The 26,855-nt window shown below is 41.8% G+C and overlaps 1 protein-coding gene across 3 annotated transcripts in view; it reads right to left on the minus strand.

Annotated features, from left to right (window-relative positions):
- Nucleotides 1-9,412: 9,412 nt before the first annotated feature.
- Nucleotides 9,413-26,855, minus strand: part of ANXA2 (annexin A2) — a 44,660-nt gene continuing 27,217 nt past the window's right edge. For 2 of the 3 annotated variants that reach the window (XM_059180668.1, XM_059180669.1), the window contains exons 4-11: nt 25,162-25,256; nt 21,667-21,780; nt 18,559-18,649; nt 17,547-17,626; nt 16,120-16,179; nt 14,016-14,109; nt 13,347-13,442; nt 11,630-12,865 (exon numbers count right to left, since the gene is read on the minus strand). In XM_059180668.1, the coding sequence (XP_059036651.1) occupies nt 12,789-12,865; nt 13,347-13,442; nt 14,016-14,109; nt 16,120-16,179; nt 17,547-17,626; nt 18,559-18,649; nt 21,667-21,780; nt 25,162-25,256 (707 nt within the window). In that variant the 3' untranslated portion in view covers nt 11,630-12,788. Of the gene's footprint in view, nt 9,770-11,128; nt 11,252-11,629; nt 12,866-13,346; nt 13,443-14,015; nt 14,110-16,119; nt 16,180-17,546; nt 17,627-18,558; nt 18,650-21,666; nt 21,781-25,161; nt 25,257-26,855 lie in introns of those variants that run through there. The other variant, XM_059180670.1, reaches the window with a different exon arrangement.

Consider the following 26,855-nt stretch of genomic DNA (forward strand, 5'->3'; position numbering starts at 1 on the left):
TAGCCAGTGTGTAATACAGGGGCTGGGCATCAGCTGTGGACGGCTGATAACCAGCGCAGCCAGATGAAAATCTTACTGTTCTTTACCTTGGAAGTGTCCACGGTGTATCCAAGCTACACCTGCTTGCCCACCGCCCTGCTGAATGTCTTACGGTGAACATCCAAGGCCTGCATGACCCACCTGCACAATAAATGGATCCCCGTAGAAGACAGCCATGTAGATGACATTAGCTCCCACGTTTGGGAAGCACTGGACTTCAGACTCTGTTGGTGAAACAGGAGGCAGGATCCTGTCCCCTGTGAGATTGTGATCTCCTGTTCAATTACCATCTGTGTGACTTACCTTGTGAAGACCTAGACCAACTTTGGCTTCATGGGCCAGCAGCTCCTGCAGTATGGATCTGAGATCCTGCCCTCCATGCCTCTCTCCAAAGGCTCCCTCCAGTCATGAGGAGGCATCCAGCTCTTCATTTACAGCCCACTGGCAGACGCTGACCCTGAGCCCTAATGTTCAGGTTTCCTACTGCACTTTCCCTACTTAAGTGCTAGTGACAGGGCCCACCAGCTAGATGGTCTCAGAGCTTCTCAGAGCCTCATGGGCACAGCCACATCCTGCTAAAACTGGGATGGAGGAAAGAGCCCAACACAACTGTTATTTTGTTTTTTAAATTCATGGACATTTCATATCTGTATAGTACTGAAGAGCTCACTCTCTCACAGTGCTCCAGTGGGGTAATGAATGGTCACCAGGCTTGCAAAGGACTTCAGACTGAGCTCAGGGATAGGTTCTTGGGGTACAAGGAAAGCCAAGCCATTATGAGGGCACACAGCTGTGCTGACTACTGTACTTCCAGACTCCCTGTCCTCTCAGGACTGCCCAATCCTCCCGCCTCAAGGTTCGAGTTTTCATTTCAAGGGTAAGGCAATAAAACCTGCAGCAATGTGGGAGAAAGGGCTTGCCAGACCAGGAGAAAAGGCAGTTTCAAAGCCAACTCATTTCTAAGGAAACACAATTTCCTCTTCTTTTTTTTTTTAAACTTTGGCAGTCTGGGTACCTGTCTCTGTTGCTTTAGGATATAAACTGATCACCATCAAGTCAGCAAAGTAACCCTCTAGGGTTTGTATATGCTGATTTGAACTCTTAGATGTTTTTCAGACTCCCTCTTGGGTCCAAAGGAAGCAGTTGGTTCAAGTAGCAAAATGCTGACATTTCTGGGTTTCCCTTTCAATGCGTGTTCTTCCCTGAGTTTGGATTTTGATTATTATTCATACTTTCTCATTGCACCTCTCCTCAAAGCATGTCAGCTGAGAAAAGTTCTTCCAAGCATAGACCAAAAATGACCCCTTTAAGGTGGTGACAGAGGGTGCCAGGAGAAAAAGTGTACCTATTGTCTGGGTGAGTGGCTTGAAACAGTCGCTCTCCTAGCTCACTTTCCCAATATATACTTGTCTCATCTCTCATGACGCTTATTTTCTTTCCTGCCCCTGGGGATTGTCTTCATGCTCTTGACTTCTGGGATTTACAGATTTTACAATGTGGTACTACTTATTTTTTGTCTATAGGTTAGTTCTCCAGGGGAAAAAGCAATGATTTCCTAAAATCCATACTAATGTGAAGAAAAGCAGTATATTACTGGTTGTCATTGTCTATAGTGCAAAATAAAAAAAGTAAAAGAAAAAAAAAACCCTCACATCCCACATCCCCATTCTTTAAGAGCCACATTCTCTTTCAAAGAAATGATAAATGGCTCTAAAGTATGTTAAGAGATTAATTAGAACCACCCAATTAATATGCTTGCATGGAGACAATGTCTTAATGCAAAGGCTACTGTTAAGGAAGGAGTTTCTGGCAGAGCAGTGGGTGGGGGATGGGAGAAGGGAGGGAAAAGTAATTATCTGATCTCTGAACTTGTGTAGCATGTTTTTTTTGTGTGTGCCAAACAAACAAATTGCGTTACCATCTCTGAATTTATCATTGCTTGGCTGGTTATTCATAGTAAGGCAAAGCAAGCAAGGGACCATGGAATATGTTTTAAGTAGAGGCAAATAGTTAACTGTGATGGTGGAAACAGACAGTAGTGTTCTGATAAAGGGAATTTTCCAATTGCTGGGCAGAGCTTATCCTTCAAGGATGGCTGCCCCTGTTATGTGGACATTCATCAAGGAACTGAGCAAAGTAGGACTGGGATTGGAAGGAATGGTTCCAGGATATAGCAAGAAGGATGGAATAAACCCAGGATTTAGGGTAGCTGGGAGATGAAGTCAGTTAACCAGGGCAGAAGACAAACTATAACAATCTCATCTTTTACTGGACCAAGGTTTTCAGAGCTGGTCCCAGTGCTGGGGACAGAGCATGGGCCCCAGGAATAGATTACTCCTTCCCAGGACAATACAGAGGCCCCCAGATTCCCAGAAGCAGCAGGAAACACAACTGGTTAAATATTCTATGCTCAGGCTAGCATAAATCTGACACTAGGGATTAGCCAGGCCTGAATTTCCATGTGGTATTTGGAGGCTGGGAACCAGACTGACATACCTTATCAGTCTCTGTATTTGATAATATTAGAGGCCAGATAGTAACTACATGGAAACTTCATATTAAAAGAACTGGCAGGGGCACCTGGGTGGCACAGTGGGTTAAAACCTCTGCCTTCGGCTCAGGTCATGATCCCAGGATCCTGGGATCAAGCCCCGAATCAGGCTCTCTACTCAGCAGGAAGCCTGCTTCCTCCTCTCTCTCTGCCTGCTTCTCTGCCTACTTGTGATCTCTGTCTTTCAAATAAATAAATAAAATCTTAAAAAAAAAGAAGAAGAAGAAGAACTGGTAGTTACCCCACTGATAAGCTGAAAAGGTTTGATTCTACATCTTACTTTTTTTAAATCTATGCTCTGAAATCACTTTCTGTTGTTTGTTTTTCTAGAAACCTGGAATATGATATCCAGAGCACATCCTTCATTTTTCTTCTCTTGTTTTATAACTCTAATAGGATCCTGTTTTCCTTACTGATTTACAAAATTTAGCTAACTTAAGCTATTCAAAGCACAAAGTTAGATCTAAAATTATACAGCTCTGAGGTGCTAGGAATACTTACTATGATTTATCTGAGATACATTTTGTAGATCATAAAATCCCAGAAAGGGAGTGCCTCGGTGGCTCAGAGGGGTAAGCCTCTGCCTTCAGTTCAGGTCATGGTCTCAGGATCCTGGGATCGAGCCCCCATGGGGCTCTCTGCTTAGTGGGGAGCCTGCTTCCCTCTTTCTCTGCCCGCCTCTCTGCCTACTTGTGCTCTCTCTCTCTCTCTGTCAAATAAATAAATAAAATCTTAAAAAAAAAAAAAATCCCAGGAAGGAAAGAAGGAAGGTAGGGAGGAAGAAAGGGAGAAAGAGAGAGAAGTCAGAAATTAAACATAAAAGAGATTCCCTTCCAGCAATTCACCAGGGGACCTGAGCTGTTCTGGTAATTGAGGAAAGAGGGGGATAAAATCAGGTCAAGATCGGAAGTAAGATTTTAACATTGGGCAGGGCCTCATTCCCTATTCACACGCACAGTTATCAAGACATTTCCAGAGATAACCAACATTGTTGTGGGCAGCTTTTGATCCCCCATCAGAGCTTTGGACACTTTCATGCACTGTGTGGGGGCCAGAAACCATCCCTATCACCTGAACATTGTCCCGCTCAGTCTCTAGAGAGCCAGCGAGCCCAGTATAGGATACTTACTTCTTCCTCCCACCCAGAATCATCACCCAGAACAATCTAGGCCTACATCCTCTTGAACTAGACTTTGAAAAATCAAAAGCCACTCCACTCTTTCAGCAAAGAAAGCCTGACTTTCACTGCTTAAAGCCCAGCCCTTCCTCTTATGAACGAGGAAAAATTGCCTCTTTCTCTCCTGATGTGCTTATAGCCAAGGAAAGAAGAGCTAATTCTCAAACAGGTTATCCTGCCAAAATGTTAACAATGACTGGTTGTGGTTGAAGTTGATTTTCTTCTTTATGCTTTTCTTTACTTTCCAACTTTGTAGACAATTATAGATGATTACTGTATACTCCTTTTGCACATCAAAAAACAAAAACAAAGGGGCTTCTGGGGAGCTCAGTGGGTTAAAGGCCTCTGTCTTCGGCTCAGGTCATGATCTCAGGGTCCTGGGATTGAGCCCCACATTAGGCTCTCAGCTCAGCAGGGAGCCTGCTTCCCCCTCTCTCTCTCTGCCTACTTGTGATCTCTCTCTCTGTGTCAAATAAATAAATAAAATCTTAAAAAACAACAACAAAAACCCTACCACCACCACCATCCCACATATAAATCCTTATTTGAGGATTGCCTCTCCTAGAAATCTCCCAGATGTTTCATCCTGGGGCATCAGCTATTATGGACCCCCCAAGCACATTGCCTTGCCTTCCTCAGTCTCAGCCCTTTCATTCTACATGGTCATTTTTGCCTTGTTCTTTAAATCTCCAGTATTTCACTCAGTCACCAGCACATGGTAGGTGTATCTGTTAACTAACTAGTAAGTCAACGAATGAGTCAGTGACTGAAGTCCCATATTACCTGCTCAACTCTAGACTAAAAATCGTTCTAGTCATAGAGTGCCTAGGTAGCTACTTGTGATTTTCTCCCTCTGCCCACTTGCACATTCTCTCTCTAAAAGAAAAATAAATCTTTTTAAAAATTTTTCTAGTCATATATGAGTTCAGATCTACTAGAACCAAGGTGATCAGAGTTCCTGGGTAGCTCAGTCAGTTAAGTGTCTGCCTTCAGCTCAGGTCATGATCCCAAAGTCCTGGAATTGAGCCTTGCATTGGGCTCTCTATTCAGTGGTGAGCCTGCTTCTCCCTCTGCTGCTCCTCCTGCTTGAGCTCTCTCTCTCTGTCAAATAAATAAATAAAACCTTAAAAGAAAAAAAAAAAAGAACCAAGGTGATCCATAAAGAACAAGTTGGTTCTCTCAAACTCTAGAATCCACGGTAAAATTTGAAATCTGGCAAACTGACATAAAAACATAAAACTTGTTAAAAACATTTCTTAATTCCTGATCCAAACTTCTTCCTAATTCTTTTTTCAAAATCCTTCCTAATTCTTAATTAATACTTAGAAATGTGCTTTCAAGTTATAATAGCCTTAGGCTGTAACGGATTAGAGCTAGGAAAGTTCCAGTTTGTCATCACCTGTTGTTTAAAAATAACAGCCACCCCCACAGTCAGGTTCCATTGACATACTACAGATTTTCTGGTTTATTTCATCTTCTTTTTGTTAAATACTTATTTATTTGTGAGGGAGAGTGAGTGAGAGAGAAGCATGAGCCAGGAGGCAGGAGGCAGAGGCAGAGGGAGAGGGAGAAGCAGGCTCCCCGCTGAGCAGGGAGCTTGACATGGGGCTGGATCCCAGGACCCCGAGATCAAGACCTGAGCTGAAGTCAGATGCTTTACCAACGGAGCCAGCGAGGCACCTCTGGTTTATTTCTTCTTAAAAGAAAACAGATTGTTCAAGTACAGATCAGCAAGGAGAAGGAGGGGGGCTGGTAATCATTCTAAATACTTGGCTCATTTCTTCACTGTGATTTTAGGAGTCCAAGAAAGCCCTCTTGTACTCAACTGCCTCTCACTCCTGTAATAGGCAAACAAAACCTTCACTCCAAGATAAGGCTGACCCTATAAACTCATGTCCAGGAAAGGGACATGGGTTAACAGTCATACCAAAGTTTAAACAGTATCCCAGAGACCATAAAGGAGGGAGAGACCCTGCAGAAACCAGGAAGGGAAGTTTGGAGAACTTAAGTCCATCTTGACCAGTCCCATTTCTGCCCAGAGTTTGCCAAGCTCTTAGACTGGGCACAGGCTATTTTAGGGTGGAATTGTTGGATTTGAATTTCACCTAAATAAAGTGGCTTCTGGCTTACTCTCCCTTTGTGCTCTACTGTGGAGAGCAAGACTGAGCAGCCTGATTAGGGACATATAGCTGGGAACAGCACAAATGCAAAAGAAGACTTGCAAAGGGGGTAAGTGTGCTTTTCTGTTTTAGGAAACCTGCTGACGTAGGGAATGCTTCTGTTTTTCTGCAGAAATGCTGCCTTTAGTGGACAAAATTCAGCCACAATCAAGCTAATTGAATGCACAAATGTAATATTTTTCCAGGGCACCTCCAATTTAATGCTTGATGAAATCGTGTCTTTCGCATATATTTACAAAAGCTTTTCTTCATCCAGAAATGTCTGTTAAAATTGCTTATAGATGCTGAGATAGCAAATCACTCTTCTAATGTAATGAGATAAGTCATCTCTATAAACTTTGCTTGCTCAAATGTACTCGCATAAAAGAAATCAGGCTACAGGCTTTTTTCAATAAATAGAATGAACAACTAGAACTTGATGGCTATAGTATGTTCTGCCTCATTGCTAAGGGATGTTTAAAATTGCTCCCTCTCTCTCCCGAAGCAGAGTTTTCATTTTGGTAGTTGATGGAAAAAGGAGGTCAAATAAACTGATGTGGATAAGAAGCCAAAGCCATTTGTCAAAACATAGGGAGAGGCCGGAGATTGGAGTCATTTAAAGACTAAAAATTGATTTAAAAGAGTTCTGTCCTCAAATCATTTTTCTTGCTAAATGTAGCCACTTTGTGAGCCAGGTTTCCCTGCTTTAGCTATCTTTACTAATAATTTACACTAGAGGAACTTCACATGCTGGGAAGATTCATACGCACAGCCGTTCGTGTATAGCCAAGTAAAACATATCCAAAGATCAAGAGTCTATGGAAAAATCGAGGCCTTCAGAGGTTTAGCCAACTGTTTCTAAGTAAAATGTGTCTTTAATCTGGAAGCCAACTCTGTGACAAAAGACCTAATAGGCCATCTCACACACGCCTGGGGTCACCATATAGGGCTATCATACGTATCTGGCCACTCAGGTTGTACACTGCACAATTGAAAAGAAGATACCATTCACAAAAGCTACAATGTGAAGGGTGCCATCTAGAGTTGTACAGTATGTCAGTCCCACCAGACAGGTCAGGGGGAAAAAAATACATCCTCTTGTTCAGTTACAATCAATAAGTTTCCATGGCTACACTACATGCATTGCCTTTAATTCTTCAAAGAAGAAAATCAAAGTTCTTATTATCAGCTGACAAAATGTTAAAGCCTGCCTGGTGCCCTTTTTCCTTCTCTTTACAAAGTAAAATTGTTTAGGAGTCTATTCAAATCTCCAGATGGTTATTTATTTCAAGAAATGGTTTGGACGGCTTCACTGAGGACAGACTGGAATCCAGAAAAACAGGAGACCAAAGTCTAAGTGTCCTTTCGGTCAGTTTTGGGTAACATGAGATAATCACAGCTCCAAACAGAGGAGAGACAGCGGGAAGCATTTGGAACAGTTCTCCCAGAGCCTCTCTGGTGCCAGTCTGCCTTTTGGATTTTCCGTCATGCCTGCTGGAGGGTCCAACCATCCAGACCAGTGGCCAGGGTGCCCTAGGCATGGTGGGAGCAGAAGCCTCCCCACATTCTGGCTGTACACCCTTGCCTTCTCCTACCACCTTCCCTTTGCAGCCTGAAACACACTTTAAGATGGGAAGAAACAAAGCCCAAATACTTCTTGATGTGAAACATTACTGCAGACAAGCCTCTACTCAGCCCTATCAATTTTGAGTTCAATATCACCATTTAGGGTTAAACATAAATATCCTGATTCCTATGCATTTCCTTGAACTCTGTCCCAAGGACACAGAAAAGGTTATTTTGGGATTTGAGCATCAGTTCGAATATGCATGGAAGGATACATTTGAGAAAACACTACTTTTGCCTAAGATACTTTTTAAACAATAGCTTAGTGGACTTCTAGGCACATCATGAGCCAATCAAGAGCCATGCTCTCTGTGAGTTTCTACCCAAAGTTTGCCAAAGTGAAAACAGCATATCATTCAGCCCACAGATATACTTGGTTTGGTCAACATAGCGTCATTCTAGCTGAATTTGCATGTTTAAGTAGGGCAGGGGGTCTTTATTTCTCTAGCCGCATACCCTGGACCCCCGTTCTGTCCAACTAGCCATTTTACACATTTATTTCCATTACCTTCTTACTCCCTGTCGACTACTGAGTGTGCCCTATGTCAGCCAGGTTCAGGAATGAGCAGTTGCCACAGCATCCTCTGACCAGGAGGAAATACAGTAGAAGGGTTTGGAGAGAGTCATCAACTCCCTCCCTATATCCTGCTTAGGAGAAGAACATGTGTAAGCGGGCAAGTCCACAGTGTCCTGGGCTAGCAGCCTATGGACAGCATCTTTTTTATTATGAACAATGATACAGTGTTATACATCATGTCTATTGCAGTCTATCCATGAAAGAATGAGTAGAAATCAATCAGTCCTAGGAACAGCCCCTGGCTGGCTGAGAGGCGTAGGAGACATAATTCTTTCTGTAAATAGTCTTGGTGCCTATAGCATGAATCACCTGTTCCATTATCAGAACCATAAGAATCTGGTGCAGAGCTTCGTACCTGCTTTAAAAACTTCACCCAAGATTTTTGGACACAATAAAAATGCTTCCTTCTCCTCTGGGCCATCTTTCTCAATCCTCCCAAAAGCAATCACTTTCTTCTCTGTGCCCCAATCCACTTTTGTTACACCTCCTTACAAGAATACTGTAGTCTGACTCACCGGCAGGTGTGTCCTTGAAGTTGGGCCGGAACGTTATTTGTTTCTCTAAGGCTAATGGCTTACAGATATATCTGCAATATTTGCTAGAGCCCACCATGCCACCCCACTCCTCTTCCCAGTTTGAGGCCACCACTGATGCTGGTTTTCACCAAATTTACCTGTAGAAAGATGAGTAGATGTGAGTTTCCCCCCATGCGTACTATCATCCCCTGGGCACAAAGAGCTGTGCAAGAGAACTTTCTGGTATAATGGAAATGTTCTGTGCCTGTGCTGTCCAATACACTGGCTGCTAACCACATGTGGATATCAAGCATTTGAAATGTGGAGTGTGACTGAGGAACTGAATTTTTAATTTTATTTCATTTACATTAATTTAAATGTAAACAGCCACATCTGGATAGAGGCTACCATATCAGACAGCTGAGTTCTAGAGCTTTATTCCTCCAGGGGACAGCTTTACACCAGCTGAACAATATAGCCCTTACACATGTTTGATTTCTACTTTTTATTTTATTTATTTATTTTTTGAATTTCATTTATTTTATTTTTTATCTTTTTTTTTTTTTACTTTTAATTTTTTATTTTTTTATAAATATATATTTTTATCCCCAGGGGTACAGGTCTGTGAATCACCAGGTTTACATACTTCACAGCACTCACCAAAGCACATACCCTCCCCAATGTCCATAAGGGGGTGGGATTATTTTATTTTTTAAGCTTGTTTGATTTTAACAATTAAGTTGAAAGCAAGGTCAACAAAGTACTTGTTTATAAAGTAAAAATTCAGTTTATTCATCTGTTTATGACACAGTACACAAGAGGCAAAGTGTTTCACATCATAGATTTCACTTCCAACTCCTTGGAATGTTCATTTCTTTGGCTAAAAGGAGAGACTAGACATGAGAGGCAGGCAATGCTTAGGCAACTGCAATAAGGATGGGGAGCGGGTGATACGCCATCCCTGCAGGGACGGGCGCAAGGGGACTATTAGTCATAAGCTACTTTCTAGAATTGTTAGCTGGAAACAAAGGAGCACCACTCCTGGATGCTTAACCGTCGTGGGCCTCAGTCATCCCCACCACACAGGTACAGCAGCGCTTTCTGGTAGTCGCCCTTCGTGTCTTGCTACAAATGGCCAAGGAGAAAAAAGAAAATCAGTAATCAAAGCAAGGACCCCCACTCTGCGACTAGCATAGAACAGGCTTGATGCACATAGAGCCTTCCCTAGGAATAGCAAGAGAATGCTCGGCGGGACCTGCCTAGCCACAAGACCTCAGCCATCAACAGCAGGCCCTCGGAGAGTCTGGCCCGGGGAGACCTTCTAGTGCCATGACCATAAGAGAGAAGGTGAGGTACTAGGGATTCACGCGGCAAGGAATCAGGCCCACACAAGCCGGCCTGCCCTTCCTGCAGTAAGGTCCTGCAAGCACCACCATTTTTCTCACCTCCCCTAACACTTTCAGAGAAAACAAGGGCCTCTCCCACCTCACGATGCTGTTTCTGGGATTCTTAAGGTCATGCGGGAATAAGCTAGTGAAGTGAAGAAATGTGTGCCCTAAAAAACCTGGGTATACCAAACCCACCTCAAAATTCATCCCTGGTAACCACTGACATGCCTTTGAAATTTTCAGGGTCTTTTGGAAAAGAGGGGCTGCAATGTCTGTCTGAAATACCCAGCTGGGGGGCCACTGTGAGCAGCCCCTCCTTGCATTCAAAGGCTTCGTCTCTCCAAACAGAGACTAAATTGATGAAAGAGATGGAAGTTCTGAGTAACTAAACATTGCCAGGCTTGTCACAGAGGACTTTGAAAAAATGGAAATAGTCGACTGTTTAACAATGGAAGGCTGAGGGGTGCCAACCCATGTCTCTGTTCCATCCTGACAAAAATCCACATAAAATTTCTGACACCCCAAAAACTTCACTACTAATAAGCGTTAACCAGAAGCTTTACCAATAACATAAACAGTTGATTACCACATATTTTGTCTGTTATATGTATTATATACTATATTCTTATGATAGAGTACGGAGGATAAAAGGAAATATTATTAAGATCAGAAGGGAAATACATTTATAGTACTACACTGTATTTATCAAAAGAAAATCGTTAAGTCAATCAGTGAAGTTCAAACCTGTGTTGAGCGAGGGTGAACTGCATAATAAAAATGTAAAATTTAATTGATCTCAGGCTCTTCAGAATGTCTAGCTCTTCAGCAAGTCTTACATGATTATTGCCATGAACACCAATTATCGCTATAGAATAGTAGATGTGGGAAGTATAAGATCTTTGATTGTCTCTGGAAGATTCTAGGACAAGTCACAAATGGCACTTTCAAAATAAACCCTTGGTATCTGATGACCAGCATCTCTTGCCAATGAATGAGAAAACCACCACCCTTGTCATCATTCTGACAGGCCCCCGGCCCACGGAGCCAGGGCCTTCTGGATGGCCTGGCAGGGCCAACGCATCACCGTAGGGCTTACCTGGATGTAGTAATACAGGGACTTGCCATACTTTCTCTTGAATTCAGACCTAATTTTCAACATGTCCACTTCACTGCGAGAGACCATGATTCTTATCAGAACTTTATCACGAGTCCCCTTGCCCTGAAAGTCAAGTTGATGTTCCAAGTTACAATTCACTGACAATGTTAATCCAATAAGTTTTCTTATATATGGAACTCATCTGAGTTCTTAATGCTGCCCTCTAAGAAGCTGCAAAGGTAATGATGAAACTATTTCTTTAAGAAAAATGATATTTGGGGGGCGCCTGGGTGGCTCAGTGGGTTGGGCCGCTGCCTTCGGCTCAGGTCATGATCTCAGGGTCCTGGGATCGAGTCCTGCATCGGGCTCTCTGCTCAGCAGGGAGCCTGCTTCCTTCTTTCTCTCTCTGCCTGCCTCTCAGTGTACTTGTAATTTCTCTCTGTCAAATAAATAAATAAAATCTTAAAAAAAAAAAAAAAAAAAAAAAAAAAAAAAAAAAAAAAGAAAAATGATATTTGGGATGCCTGAGTGGCTATGTTGGTTGAGCATCTGACTCTTGATTTCAGCTGACCTCAAGATCGCAGGGGTCATAAAACTGAACCCTGAGTTGGGCTCCACACTGGGCATGGAGCATGCTCGAGATTCTCTGTCTCCCTCTGCCCCTCCCTCACTCCCTCTCTAAAAAAATAAAAAATGAAAGAAAGAAAGAAAGGGAGAAAGGGAGGGAGGGAGAAAGGAAGATGAGCATCTTGGAATTCCAAACACACTAGGATGAAATCAGCATAAAGCCCTACTATGTTCACCCAATAAACTTGTAGGAGCCCTAACTATAGCACGGCTCAGTTTAAGAAGTGTGCGGGTTTCCATATGTAACAAACAGTCCCTGGCTCACAGGGCTTAAAAAAAAAAAAAATACCGCTTTGTGCCATTTTGAACGGTATAAACAGTAAAGACAACTGAGTTTACTCTCAAGAGTCTCAGACCAGAGGCACCAAGGAACAGGTGCTAGCTGACAGAGAATCTGAGGGAGATGGGAGAAGGAGATGGGAGTGGACAAGGGGTGGTCCAGGAAGAAGGGCCAGGAAACCAGAAATCACAAGGGACATTTGAGGCATAGAATATGGGCCGGGATTGTGGGAAGATACAGTCCATTCAAGAGATAGCGGTAGGGCTGCCTTCAGAGTCAGACAGACCCAAGTTCCAATGTGGCTATGTAACATCAAGCTAGTTGAAGCTTTCTGAGCTCCAGTCTCCTGATCTATAAAGAAAATAACACAAGCCACAAGGGCTTTTTGGTAATGATTTCAGATGAAATAAGTAGCACAATGTCTAGGGCAGGTGACTGCTTGGTAATCCCTCCTTTCCTTGCCTGTCTTTACTCTGGGGTAATGGAAGGCAATCCCTGAGAAATTTAAGCAGGAATCAGACATGATTACCATCTGGTATTTTATTTTCTACCTGCACACAAACACATATTCAAGTAGTCGAGAGACAGAGAGAGAGAAGACGGACTTGTAGTCTTCTCACCCGTCAGACACAATCATGGCTGACCAGTACATTCCTACACCTGGACAGTGGGGACCCTCCACTATCCACTAGTCAAGAAGACTTAGTTTGGGGGCACAAGAGAAGAAAAGCCTAGCGTGTAAACATGGACCTCTCAGCTAACTCCCCTTACCTTCATAGAGTCGTACAGCCGGTCAGCAAAATACAGGGGCTTATTCTGAATGCACTGGACTGTGGAAAGAAGAAAAGGGGTCAGCTGCTCCTTTCTTCACCAGTGAGGGCGGAGGCCCAGACGTTGGGGTGCAAACAAGATGATCTAACATAACAGGAATGGGCTGCAAAAGGGGAAAAACTAAGGGAAAACTGGGGTCCTCTGAAAGTCAGCTCCACCGCCATTTTAAACGTGGGGACCCTGAGGGCTGCAAAAACCAATGTGGAAATGTGAGTATCCCTGACAGAGCCCTTTTTCTTGTCATCTTTTTCTTCCTGGGCAATTCCTCACTCTACCAGCTTCAAGCCCTCCTTAGTTTTGTATCTTACATTTATACAGTGAAGATTATACAACAACCCAAATCAGGTAAAGCAACCACCTGTCCCAAAAGCACTTGAATGAACAGGATGGCCACTGGTCACTTCCACTGTGGCACAATTTCCTGAAAGCTCATGTCCACTAGCAATGGGCCGGGGTGGCAGGGGAGGCACACTTGCTTACCCAGGTTTAGGAAAGCATTTTCCAGGTCTCCTTTGACCTCCTTCTTGATGCTCTCCAACATGTCATAAGGGCTGTAGCTCTTGTACCTATCAAATACTGAGAAAAAGCAAAAAGTAATTATAATAAGAGCCACTAATCAAAGCTGTCAGTGATCACTCACATGCTTATGCACCATGGTAAAAATAAATAAGCAAATGAGGATGATCACAGCATCTTAGAGTGTTAGAGGTTGTCATGGTGGACCAGAGCTGACACGGCACTGGCTGGCTTGGGACAGCTGTACTGCATCGGTCCTGAATGGCACTGCCTGGGCCACATATTTTGACCATCTTTAACTCTGAGTGGAAACTATTCTGTTTGGAAGCAGTGAGAAACAGTACACAGAGCCCAGGAAAGTCCATTACTTCAACAAATATGGCAAGATAAAATGATCCTGGACAAGAAGGAGCAGCTAAAGCATCAAATATGGAAAATATTTAGGAGAAAGTAGGATCCAAAATGGAAGAGAAGGGAAAATGGATCTGGTGATGGAAAAATGGATAAGATTATGAGGCACAAAGTAGAGAGTGAACTTTGTTCTGGCAGACCCATGCCCCAACACAGATAACCAGCAAGCTGGGCTGAGGGGACCATCCATAGGCTTGAAGACTTCTTCAGTACAGAACCCACCTTTCTGGAGATGACACACACTCCGCTCAGTCATGATGCTGATCCACTTAGGTACATCAGTACCTTTCCTCTTCACTCCGGCATCGTAGAGATCCTACAAGCACAACCAACCAAGAAAGCTGACTACACATCCAGGGTAAGGTCGTAAAAAATATCATGCAAAGAAACTCAAAAACTCAATGCCAAATGAGAAGGATGACTGTGCTGAAGACATAGGCAAATATGTTGTATTTAAGTCAAAAGTCTTAATTAAGAGCAGTCTTCCTTAGAAGCAAACACAGCATGAGACTAGATTGTTTGTGAGGTGTATGCTGTACACATCTACTTCCTTGATTGACAAAGGAAGAACCAAGCACTTCTATTCCTATGCAGAAGAACAAGCACATCCAGCCCTCCTTCCTTTGGTACTTTTGATAGCAAATAAGCTAATGGTTGTCTGTCGAAGACAGCTACAGATCAGGTATCCACACCCACATTTCTTAGAGACTCAGGAAGTCTAATTTTTAGTTTCTGGAAAATTTAGGAGCTACAAGTGCTAAGAATGCTACGAATGGCAAGGAGGGAAGGAGAAAGACTTACACGAGGATAAGATATTCGTTCAGTGAACACCCATTATCTAGAAGTTGTGAAACCTAACTAATATTACTTTATTTAAAACATTTCTCTACCTCCTGTTAAAGGTGCTGTGAAACATAATGAATTTCATTTCAGTTTTTAAATATTTTATTTATTTATTGAGGGAGAGTGGGAAAGAGAGGAGCAGAAGGGAGGGAGAGAGAGAATGTCAAGCAGACTCTGTGCCAAGCATGGAGCTCAAATTGTGGCTCGATCCCATGACCTGAGACCATGACCTTAGCTGAAACCAAGAGTTGAACACTTAACCCACTGAGCCATCCAGGTACCTCAGAACATACTGAATTTTAAAACCAAAATAAATTTAAATTAATTTTGTTCTGAAACTCTTATAAAATGCCTTGAGATAGTTGACAACTGTTTGGGAAAGGTATATAGTTCATAGTGATCTGAATTAGCTTAACAAACAGTTCTTAGTGATTATGGCACTATAACCAGCAGAAGTGCTATTCAACCAGAAAAGTAGGATCTCCCTTACTCTTCCCCTTTTCCCTCACCACAAAGGGCATATCGTGTCTTCTTCCACTCTGCCATGTTGTTTATTGGTGTTTATTTGTAGCAAATGCACAAGAGTGCACACAGTCTTATCACACCCTGCAGAATCTGGTACTTCCATACAAGTAAAGCCTAAATAAGCACATGAGTCAGGTATTGGTCCCGTAATTAACAACAGCATCAAGAGGGATTATCTTAAAATAACTACTATTCCCAGAAAGTGAAAATGAAGCCCACGAGTTCTTTGACATTTCTCCCTTCCAAAAATGGCACCTGCTTCCTTTTGAACTGACTATAGGCTACACCATAGTGACTCACTTCTAAGAGTATGACAGAAGTGACACTGTGAGGGACAACTGGGTGGCTCAGTCATTAAGGGTCTGCCTTTGACTAAGGTCATAACCCCAGGGTTCTGGGATTGAGTCCCACATCAGGCTCCCCGCTTAGCAGTGAGCCTGCTTCTCCCTCTCCCTCTGCCTGCTGCTCCCCCTCTTGCACGCTCTCTCTCTGTCAAATAAATAAATAAAATCTTAAAAAAAAAAAAAAGGTGACACTGTGATTCCTGAAATTAGATGATAACAAGCATTTGGCTTCCTCCTTGCTTTCTCTCTTGGCTCACTCACTTGGGAAAGCCAGCTGCCATGTTACAAGGACGCTCAAGCAAGCCCTTAGAAAAGCACAGGCAGAGAAATACAAGGCCTCCTTCCAACATTCACATGGCTGGGTGATCCTCTTGAAGCTGTCAGGCTCTCAGAACATGCAGCTCTGGTCAATATTTTGACCCTAGCCTCATAAGAAGTCCTGAGGTAGAACCACCCAGGTAAGCCACACCCCACAGAAACTGAGAGATGTATGTGTTTTTGTTTTAAGCCACTCAGTTTGGAGGTAAATTGTTACAGAGGATCGATAACTACTGTATAGACTATCTAGAGACCTGCTAGAAAACAGAAACTCAAACAAGAACCTTGACACTTACCCGGGCATCTTGGTCAATCAGTTCATAATCAATGACAGAGCCATCCTCTGCTCTTCTACCCTACAGAAGAAAACAAAAGAACATCAAATAGGTTTCTTTGTGTATTTTAATGTTGAAAATTTCATTCTTCTCTCCAACTCATGAAAACCATTATTTAACTTATGGTACACACACACACATTTAAAATTTTTCTTCACTTTCAAGTCTAGATAAGACCAAAGATTAGTAAATAACTGAGGTAGTGAAGTGGGGGTAGGGGGACACCCTCCTGGGACAAGCACTTTCTAGAATTCCCTCTACCTTCAAAAAAAGCACTAATGATGTTTAATTCCTTCCCTCAGAGAGCTTACCATCCAGATGGAAAAATAAGCATGAACAAAAGGTAAAAAACACAGTGATCCATGGCTTATGCAGACATAAAATGCAGAAGAAGGGAGAGATCTGTCATTACTGTCAGCAAAGTCTGTGGACAACGGTGTAGGGTTGAGGTGCACACTGAGGCCTGAGTCAATGAGGCTGGTAAAGGGGAGGAGGAGGAAGCCATTCCCCACAGCGGGAACAGTACAGAGAGAGGCTGAGCACGCCACAGGGCAGATAGAGCAGAAGGTAATAAGCAGGAAGGAATCCTTGAGGGAAGATGAAGTGAGGAAGGGACAAGGTCTAGGGAAGTTCTCAAGGCAGTAAAAGTTCTGATTTGGTGGCAGAAACGGGCTTTGATCAAGGGAGTGAATTACTGAAAGTGGACTCCAGGAAGATGGGTGGTTGGTGGGATGCAGGGTGAGGAACTGGCGGGGAAGGCTGTACGGAGTTGCTACAGTAACAGGTATGTGAGCAGGCAGGAGACAGCATTACCAATCAATCATTTGTCACTGAGGTTCTTGAAGAAAATATTTTTCTCTTCCTTCCTCTAGCACAGAGGTCTTGAACTGCACACTGGTCAGGACTCAGGACTCAGAAGGGAAATGCCTTTCATTCGGGTTTCTGTGTTAGCATTAGCAAACAAAGATCCCCTCTCCAGGCAAAGGACTACCTAGGCAAACCCTCTCAGAAGAAGTGAGAGCAGAGAGAATGAAAGAAAAACAAGAGGATCCCTTCCCACTGGGTCCTATGTGGCCACTGACAGAGGCAAAGTGACCTTCCCCAAGTCATGCGGTAAGGGTTGGCACATAATCCAGGCCAGGACTTCAGAGCTGCCTATTCCTCCTCTGGCCCTGAAGTCCACTTGACCGTGCGGTTTCCCAGGATAAGAAATCCTATTATACAAAAATGACAACTCTGCAGTGACAGTGCAAACCCCCTGTCAGAAATGCAGCTGGAGATTCTGATGCAGGCACAGAGGATTGAGCTAATTCGATGCCAGGTATAAAATGAGGTACAGGACCTTAATTGGGAGGAAACAAGGACAAAGGAATAAACCGGAAACAAACCTTTGCAAGGGCAACCATCAGCTTGCGGAAGTCACCAGATGTGTCAGAAACGATGTCCTTCTCCAGATCAGTCTTGTACACTTGGAAAACAACACATCTGGCTTTATGCTTCCTGCCTATGCAGCCAGCCACCACCCCCCCAACCACCCCTGCTGCACTACGCCTCTGAGAAGCAGAAACAGCTGTGGCAGCATGGACATATCCACCCAAATGAGGGCAGATGGTCCATGATTTATTTTATGATTTTTAGCCTCATAAAATCAGAGCCAAATGTTATTATCAGTGACAGGAGATAGAGCTAGATCAAATCAGGCATCCTCAAGCTCACCTTTGATCAGTGACCTCTTTCATAGCTAGAATACTGTTTCCCAAACTTAACTGTGAAAACTCACTTTCAAAATGAAAAAATTTGGAAGGCTACACATACACAGACACACACACACCCCAACTGTGCTTTGTTATCCACTGAACGAGAAAATGCACAATGGCAAAATTAGTAAGAACTAGAGAGTACTTTTGAATGAATCTGTATTTTATTATTCAAAATAGCTTCTACATTGAAACCTAGTAACAGCTACACATGTAAGCTGCATCATTGATTCTACCCATAGCCTCCTCTAGTGCTTGGTGCACATACAGCCACATGCCTCTTGCAATAATTATCCACAATCCAGAGCAGGGAACCTCTTAAGCAGAGAGTGGGAAGCACCCAGTACATTAAATCCAAGTACATGCTTTCTATGCCTCCCATCAGACCCTTTACAAAAAAATTCTTTTTGATTCTCTCTTTCCCCTCCTGCCTATCCTTTTATAGACGGTCTAGTGGAATGTAATTACCAACACAGGCCCCAAGAAGGTGGAGGGACTTGGACCATGGCAAACCCCTGGATGGTCCAGACAGCACTTCTGCATAGGTAATCCAGGCATCCTGCCCCCAACACTATCCAGGGAGCCATGATGAGGTTACAGACATTGGGCTGAGAAGCTGCATCAAAGAACTAGGGCTACTCACTTTCCTTGTAGACTCTGTTAATTTCCTGAAGCTCTTGGTTGGTCCTTGAGCAGATGATCTCAATGAGGGAGTCCTCATCAGTCCCCAGTCCCTGTGAACCAGGCAAAAGACATCAGCAGGGAAAATCCTCTTAGCCATTAGTGTACTTCTCTGATCTCAATCAGGAAACTGCAAACTTGGATTGGGTCAGTTAGCAAGCTCCTTTCCATATTCTTAGTGGGAGGATCTGTCCTGTATTCCACAGCACAATGTAATGTTATTTTCTATTTCTTAAAAAAAGGCTTCACAAGAATAAAAGATGATATAAGTGATACATCTGAGCTCAACTATGTCAATACAGTTGCCTTTTGGTAATGGGTTTACAGAATGAGTAACTTTTTCTTCCTCCTATTTTTTCTCTATTTTTCAAATTATTTTAATAGATGGGAAAATTTTCTTTACTAAACAATTCTGCTCAGTGATATAAAGTAAGGGAATATAGAGAGTTTGTTGTCATTTGCAGTCAGCATCACTGGAATGGAATAAGTCTTTTACCAGGGAAATGTACAGATAAGATAAAATTTTTAGCTTTACCTCTTTGAAATGTAAAATTGGGTTAATGTTAAAAATTTTATCCTTGTACTTCCATTTTTGCTTGATTACTATGCACTCTTCAGGCATTTTAGGGAAGCAAAAGGAAATAATGAACTGCCAAATAAACCTAGACACCAACACTTTATTAAGGAAGAAGAATTCGATGGGTGATGTATTCAAATTTAATATATACACTTTTGAACGTGCCAGAAAGCTTGAAAGGCCTCAATGAAACATGTATTTCAAAGCTGGCTTCATGATCAAAGTCAAGATTTAATAATCAGGCTTCTCTAATACTTGTCTTTCCGAATATGGAAATATTACTTTGAACTAAGTAGAATTACAACTGTTTAAAATGTAAATCAATTATAAGGTGTTAATACAATAAGAAACTTATCCACATGAAAAGTGTGTCAGCTATTAATTAAACTTATTAGAGTTTATACACCCCTGAAAAGCGGTTTGTATAATATAAGCTAAACCTCAGGTTAATGGTTAATTTTGAATTTTATTCTTAATCTAATCTATGAGCCAATGCCTCTTCTTTCAGAATTTTAAATCATGATATGTAGAGGTTCTGGCACAGCCATACTTTCTTCCTACCTGAGCAAAAGGCCTACACAACATTCTATACACATGTTACAGAGCGACTAAGTGCCTTCAAATATGTTAGGGGCAGGTTTTCAATCTTAAGATGATAGAAATATAGTCTAAAAATGATACTGCATTGGAAGAAATGCTATATCCTGACACTGTTGAAATGTAAAACACGTGTGGCGATATAAGATGTTTTCTTTCACTGCTGATATACCAGTGCTGATATACCACTGTTGGGATTCTAACAGTATTTTTATCTCTGTATTCAGAGGTGACCTTGGCAATTTCCAAAACTTGGCCTGTGCTTCCCACAGATTGTCCTATCACAAGGGCAACTTATACCATAACATATGGCCAGTAGTGCCACTGGTATTGCCAGAAGTCAAAACAGATTTTTTTTTTTTTTTTGAAAAGCGTAGTTCAGTTAACGTCACTTCGAGCTTTATGGATTTCAGAAGGGTACTCAACTGTGACAGCTAATGGAAGAGCTGGCACAAGGTCAAAGATTCAGTAGTCAAAGCACCTTTCATTGGGCCCAGTTACAGAGATTACAGTGGTGAATGACAGCTCCAGCAGGTCCATTTCAAGTCACTAACACCGAGTAAAAGATACTAGTAAAATTGCACACATCACAACTAAATAGATTTTTGACGAAAGTAAGATAAACTGATCTGAAGTGATGATGGTCAGAAGAAACCTAGGAGAGGCTAACTCATCCATGGCTCCAGAAAACCCAAGATTTGGTTTTCAGGACTGTCCTTTTTATCAAGCAGGATCATTAAATGTTGGTGACATTTCATCATTCATCATCTACCTTCACTGCAATATAACCTACTTGGGAAACTCAGAGCCAATCTGCTCAAATAAACTGAGCAGAGCTTGGGTTAGGCTGAAAAACTGAAGGAAGAAAGAGATTCCCCAACAAATCTTGCAGCAGCCCTAAGCTATCAAGTCCTGGGCGATGGAAATGCCTGGTATGCGAAGCTGCCTCACTCTCGAGGTGCTCTCTGGGGAAAAAGATGACATGAACTGTGACATCAGCTCTGATGACAGGCTTATAGCTTGGTCTCTTCATAATTCAGAAACAGGAGCATCACAGAAAATGCAACTGGACTCCGAATAAAAAATGAAAACTGCGGCTTTTCCCCCTACTCGGGACTTTACCAAGTTTTATCAGCAGAGGGCAGTATCAGATTACTCAAAGTGTTGCAGGCACATACTATAGAAAGGGTTATGTTTTCCTGTAAAATGTATTTATGCTTATGCCTCTATCACATTTATATAATACTTGATGTTTTAGGTACACACAGAATTCAGGGATTTTCTAACCTGGAATTTCTACTGCCTAATGTAACCTAAAATTCCAAATAACTTTACAAAAACAAAAAATAAACAAAAGAGATAATCTGTGCTATAATACTTTGAACAAAACACAGGTACTAATTACAACCTGAAACCACCCTTTATATGTACTGTAATGTCCTGATTTGCCCAAATTTGAATTAAACAATGGGAATGACAGAAGAAGGTCAGAAGAAGAAATATCCAAGAGAACATGGGCAGAATTTGCAAGTTTCACTTGACAAAAGCTATGAGTTTTACTTTTGCCTTAATATCACAACAAATCTTTTTTTAAGGAGGAAGTGTAATCAAGGAAGTAGTTTTTCCAAATGGTATTCCAATTGCCCAGGTGCCAAGCAGTAGCAGCTGGATAACTGACTTCCCAGCATCATGAAATTTCTTTACAGTCTTAAAAAGAGTAATTGAAATATTTTTGGTACAAATCCTGAGACTTATAGCTTCAGTTCATTAGAAAAAAAAAAATGGTACCAAATGAGAATTCAACAAAACTGAAAATCACCTAATTATACCCAGAGAGCTGTAATTCACAAATATTAATGGCGGATTTGACAGAGATTGCATCTCACACATGTTTACCTTCATGGAGGCTTTCAGCTCAGAAGCGTCATACTGAGCAGGTGTTTTTAATAGGCCCAAAATCACTGTCTCCAGGTGGCCGGACAAGGCTGATTTCAGCGCTGATGCAAGTTCCTTCAGAAAAATAGGCAAGAACATGGAAAATGTGATTGGTAACCAATATTCCCTTTAAAACTGGTGAATAAAACAAAAGCAGGATGTGTTTGTAAAATGGATTATGATTCCTTGTCCACTCTGGGATCACAGACCCAACTGTCTCAAACGCATTCCCTTCCACAGACTCCAATGTCAAAAGCCACAAGATCGGCCTTTGCTCTGACAAAAATCCCTTAGCATCCAAGCTGACTGAGCCATCTTCTCCCAGTCAATACAAAGAAACCAGGGCAGTATGCAATTCCTCAGAAAGCTAGGAGTGTGAGGGTGCTTCATAGCACACTTGCAAGTGATAAGCACTCATGGAAGATAAGGCACTTTCCAAGGTCAAGGCCTCTACTAAGAAGGTGGTTAGAGTAAAAGATGTTGGTGCAACTGCACCTCCTAAAAGTCTCTGGAGGAACCAGAAGCCCCACCATGGGTGGAAGTTGGATCATGAAGCTTTCGTAAGCAAAATGCTTCATTCCAGACTGCGAGAACATCTCTCCGTCCACATCAAACATGTCTCCGTCCAGAGACAATGGGAGACTGAAGTCCCGCATTCACCTCCTTGGTTTCCCTGCTCTGTACTGTTTTTTAAGGTTTCCACTGTCTCAACATAGACTGTTATGTCAGAGGTCTGAGTTCAACCCCCATGTATGGAGACAAATACCCCAATGCAATGGGTCATTTTACAGCCACTTAAACTGGTGCTTAAACTTCCTACACATCATGAGCACTGAGTGATGCCTGAATTCTCCTATTGCAATTATTTTCCTTTCTTTTCACATTTTCCTTCCTATTCTCTCCCCTTCTTTTTCTCCTGCTTGCCTGCAGCACTCCAGGGCGTCTATAACGGTTAGCTCCTAAAAGTATCTGCAGGTGCCAGGAGGTGTTGTGCAGTCTGGGATAATCTTCTCAGATCATTCCTAGGCAGTGAGAACTAAGATGAACCTTGGAAATCACCTGGCCCATGTCTACCACCACCTACTCTCTTCTGATTCCTGGTGTCCTACTAACACACAGCACTTAGAAAGGGGCTTGAAAAGCAACACCTTCCAATTATAGCACCAATTTTCCAATTTGGAAATTTGAGGTTAGGTCATTCTAAACTTAGCCTACCCTTGACACCCCTCTACTCATTCATTCTCTGCTCAAACTTAAAATAGCATTTGGGTGCCTACTGATGTCTTCCACTTCTATTATAAACTCCTATTGGCATTGAACTTCCTGTCTCTTATGATGTCTAGGACCGGGCTTTGCATATAACAGAAATCCCAGAAATGTTTGATAAATAAAACATTATTTATTCCTTATCTGGAAAATTTGGCATCTGATAGAATGTGGAAAAAAACACAAGACCAGGGGTGCCTGGGTGGCTCAGTGGGTTAAAGCTTTGTCTTCGGCTCGGATCATGATCTCAGGGTCCTGGGATCGAGCCCCGCATTGGGCTCTCTGCTCAGCGGGGAGCCTGCTTCCCCCACCCCCCACTTGTCTCTCTGCCTACTTGTGATCTCTGTCTGTCAGGTAAATAAATAAAACCTTAAAAAAAAAAAAGCAAAAACATAAGACCAATCCTCTTCCTCCGTTCCTCTCCACCTGTTAGCTTTGCCTATGCTGTTCAAGGTTCACGACAGAGGCAGCCACAGTCCATACCCCAATGTACTCTCTACACAGAGCTTTCTCCTTGATTATGCAAACAACTCATTCAAAACACTAATGTTCTGCTTCCAAAATCTCCTTCAGAAATGATCTCAAGTAATTTATGTATCTTTCTATACATGATGACAATATTCCTTAGCCTAAGACTGAGAGACATCAAGAATCAGTAGGACAGGGGTGCCTGGGTGGCTCAGTTGATTAAGCCTCGGATTTTTGACTTTGCCTCAGGTCATGATCTCAGGGTCTTGAGATTGTGTCCTGCATCAGGCTCTGTGCTAGGTGTGGAACATGCTTATGAGTCTCTCCTTCCCTCTCCTTCTGCCCCTCCTCTCCACTCTCTCCCTTTCTTTAAGAAGAAGAAGAAGAAAAAGAAAAATCAGTAGGACAGTAAGCAGTCCCCAACACAAACAAAGCCTGTGTGGTCAACGAACACTATCATGATTCTGGTAATATCTTCCATCCAACAGAGTATGTAAGAGCTTCGTTCTCCATCTAATTTGAAATTGAGATCCAGGCTTTTGTGTTTCTGTGTACACATGTGTGTACACACCTAAGTGTGTTCGAATACCCCACTCTGTAAGTGACAAATGAAGGAGCAACTATAAGCACACTATCCAAAGAAGTGAGCCTTTTGCTCCAACTGGAACTCAGCCCTACCAGGTCCCAGATCCTTTTAGAAACTGGAGAAATAAAACACTCCCCTCTATGCCTCACTACAAAAGATTATATAAGTCTAGTTGGAAAAAGAATTTTAATGCACGTAAGATGATAGAAGCTGGATTCTTCCCTATTTATGTCCTTTCCAACTGTTTGAGTAGGTAGGGGTGGGAGCCATAGCAGGGCTTGACCTGCAACTCTCAGAACCCTGGTGGTCATGTCAACCCCAAGAAAAGAAATGTCTTTTCCAGAATCTTTCCAGCTCACCTCCACTGTGGCTACGAGTGAAAGCTATTAAGTCAAACAGAAGCTGCAGGAAGCCACGCTTACTGCACTGTCCAAGAATAAATCAAAAGCTTTTAATAGCAAGAAGTTAAAAATAAAGCATCCCATCCTTTAAAAATAAAATTTCCTAACACTGCAACAAAATAAAGGACGAACAAATGCTGGGTTGTTCCTTAACCACTAGTGCACAAGCAAGGGAAAAAGCACACAAAGACTCTTTAAATAGTGGGAGCATGGCATGTTGAAGATAGCCTAGTAGACCAAATGAACTACTAACTAAGTCCATTTGCAGCAAACCTCTTAAGAATTCAAGTATTTTTTTTTAAGAGTCAGGAGAGCCTATCAGGATCAATGCTAACTAAAGGCCAGGGTCCTAAGATTAAATTAGAAACATCTTATCAAGAGCTAGCAGAAGTCATAAAGATGAAGTGAGTTGCTACATGTCAGAACTACATGCCTGGCACAGAGTAAGCATTCTAGAAACGATACCTGCTATTGTTGATGTTCCCAGTCCCTTCTAACTTTATGTTCCCAGCAGAGCTCCCTCCACACCCTCTGGCTGGAGGAGGGTATGGTCTTTATGGATGAGCTCCAAGCACTCCAGGGATCATGAGTATGAGTGATGACTCTTACAAGGATGTAAGAGGAAAACCTTGGATACCCAAGAGTTCTAGAATGCTCTTGCCGGGACAAGCCAGAATACATAAAAAGAAAATGCAATGCCTAAGGAAATGAAATTCTATAAGGAATTGCTTATACCTTTTTGGTCCTTCTCTGGTAGGCGAAGGCAATATCCTGTCTCTGTTCATTGCTGCGGTTGGTCAAAATGTTGACAATGGTGACCTCATCCACACCTATGGAAACACAAGTTGAGAACCGTTATCAGCCATGTGCTCTAGTCCTTTGGGCTTACATTGAGGGTTTTAAGCAGTTTATCAAATTGAAATTTATGTACTGTTTTTCAAACCAAAACATCAGGACATCAAGTGTTGTCCTCCACGTCAGTACCGTCCACCAAATGTGTTTACCCAATTTTTATCCTAACAGCTGTAAACCTCAAATCTAAATGGACCTTTTGAATATCTGCATTTAAAAAAACTATTTATTCATAAACTGGTTTCTGGAATCAACCGTAGGAGGTGTGTTTGTGGGGCTTTGGCAGCCAGACGGAACAACAAAGATTTAGGAGGATTTTAAATGAAGGTTCCCAAATTGCCATTTAACCGGGGATTTAATAGACAGTAACTGCGAACTGAATTAATAGAGACAATTATTTATATTTATTGCAGGATTATAGCTATATAAGCAGCTAGGTATAATTTCTATAATTATAGAAACTGTCATGACAAATGAATCAGATTTAATATGGCAGTTGTATTTTAATAGCATAATTGATTAATACAATCATACTTATTGAAGACTAAATTGTTTTTTAAGGAAAATAAATGTTCCACTGCTTTTAATCTTCAATAGGCAACTTTAATAATCAATTTTATAACTTTATTAAAAAGAGTAAGTGTTTTAATCTAAATTAAATCTAAATTGGGAGTTTTGAAGTGCCACCAAAATATTTTAGTACCTATTTTAATTGGAACATGTGTATTTACAAAGATAAGCAATGCCTTCTGGTATCTGAAAGTTTCCAATTTTATATCAGAAATACTCCTAAAATGCCATTTAACTGAAGAAAGCCTGATTTTAAGAATTCAGAGAATGAAAGGTCTCCCTCATGTCCGATTATATACCTTTTTTAATAAAAGGAAGAGTCTTTGCCATAACTGGATAGGTAATTCTTGGGCAAGGGAGAGAGGAGCTAAATCCACAAGGTTACATGTGAATGGCAAACAGCCTGACCTAAAGGAAATCAGGAGTCCCCAAGCAACAGAAATATCAGAACTGTAATGCTTTGAGGCAGAGGCAATGAACAAACTGACAGAGAAGGTACCCTCAACCCTCAAACGTGTTAGATCAAAATGCGCCAAGTTAGATTTTCTGGGTATAAAAATAGGTAACATTTATTTTTGTATTTATATACTCATTTCAGAGTGAGTTCATACCAGTACATTAATCACTTAAGTGCAGCATCTATATAACTTTACCTCCAATTTTTAGAGAACCAATGTCAACAGAGAATTACAATTGCTATATATGAGATTCAGTTGCAAAGATGCTTATTTCAGCATTATATATAGTATCAAAAAATAGAGGGAAAACGCTCCCTAAGTCCAATAAGAGTCTGGTTAAATAAATGTTCTTCTGTCCCAATAATAGGATATTACAGTCATTCAGAATGATGGCATAAAATATTAACTGACATGGGAAAATGTTCATGATATGCTGTTAAGTAAAACAAAACAAGTGGCAAAGCAATATATACAGTTTAACTCAAGTTTTGTAAAATACATGTGCATGAACAAGAAAATAGAGGCCTTTATAACAAAATTTTAATAGTG

Source organism: Mustela lutreola, chromosome 7 (assembly GCF_030435805.1).
Source record: "Mustela lutreola isolate mMusLut2 chromosome 7, mMusLut2.pri, whole genome shotgun sequence".
Lineage (NCBI taxonomy): Eukaryota > Metazoa > Chordata > Mammalia > Carnivora > Mustelidae > Mustela > Mustela lutreola.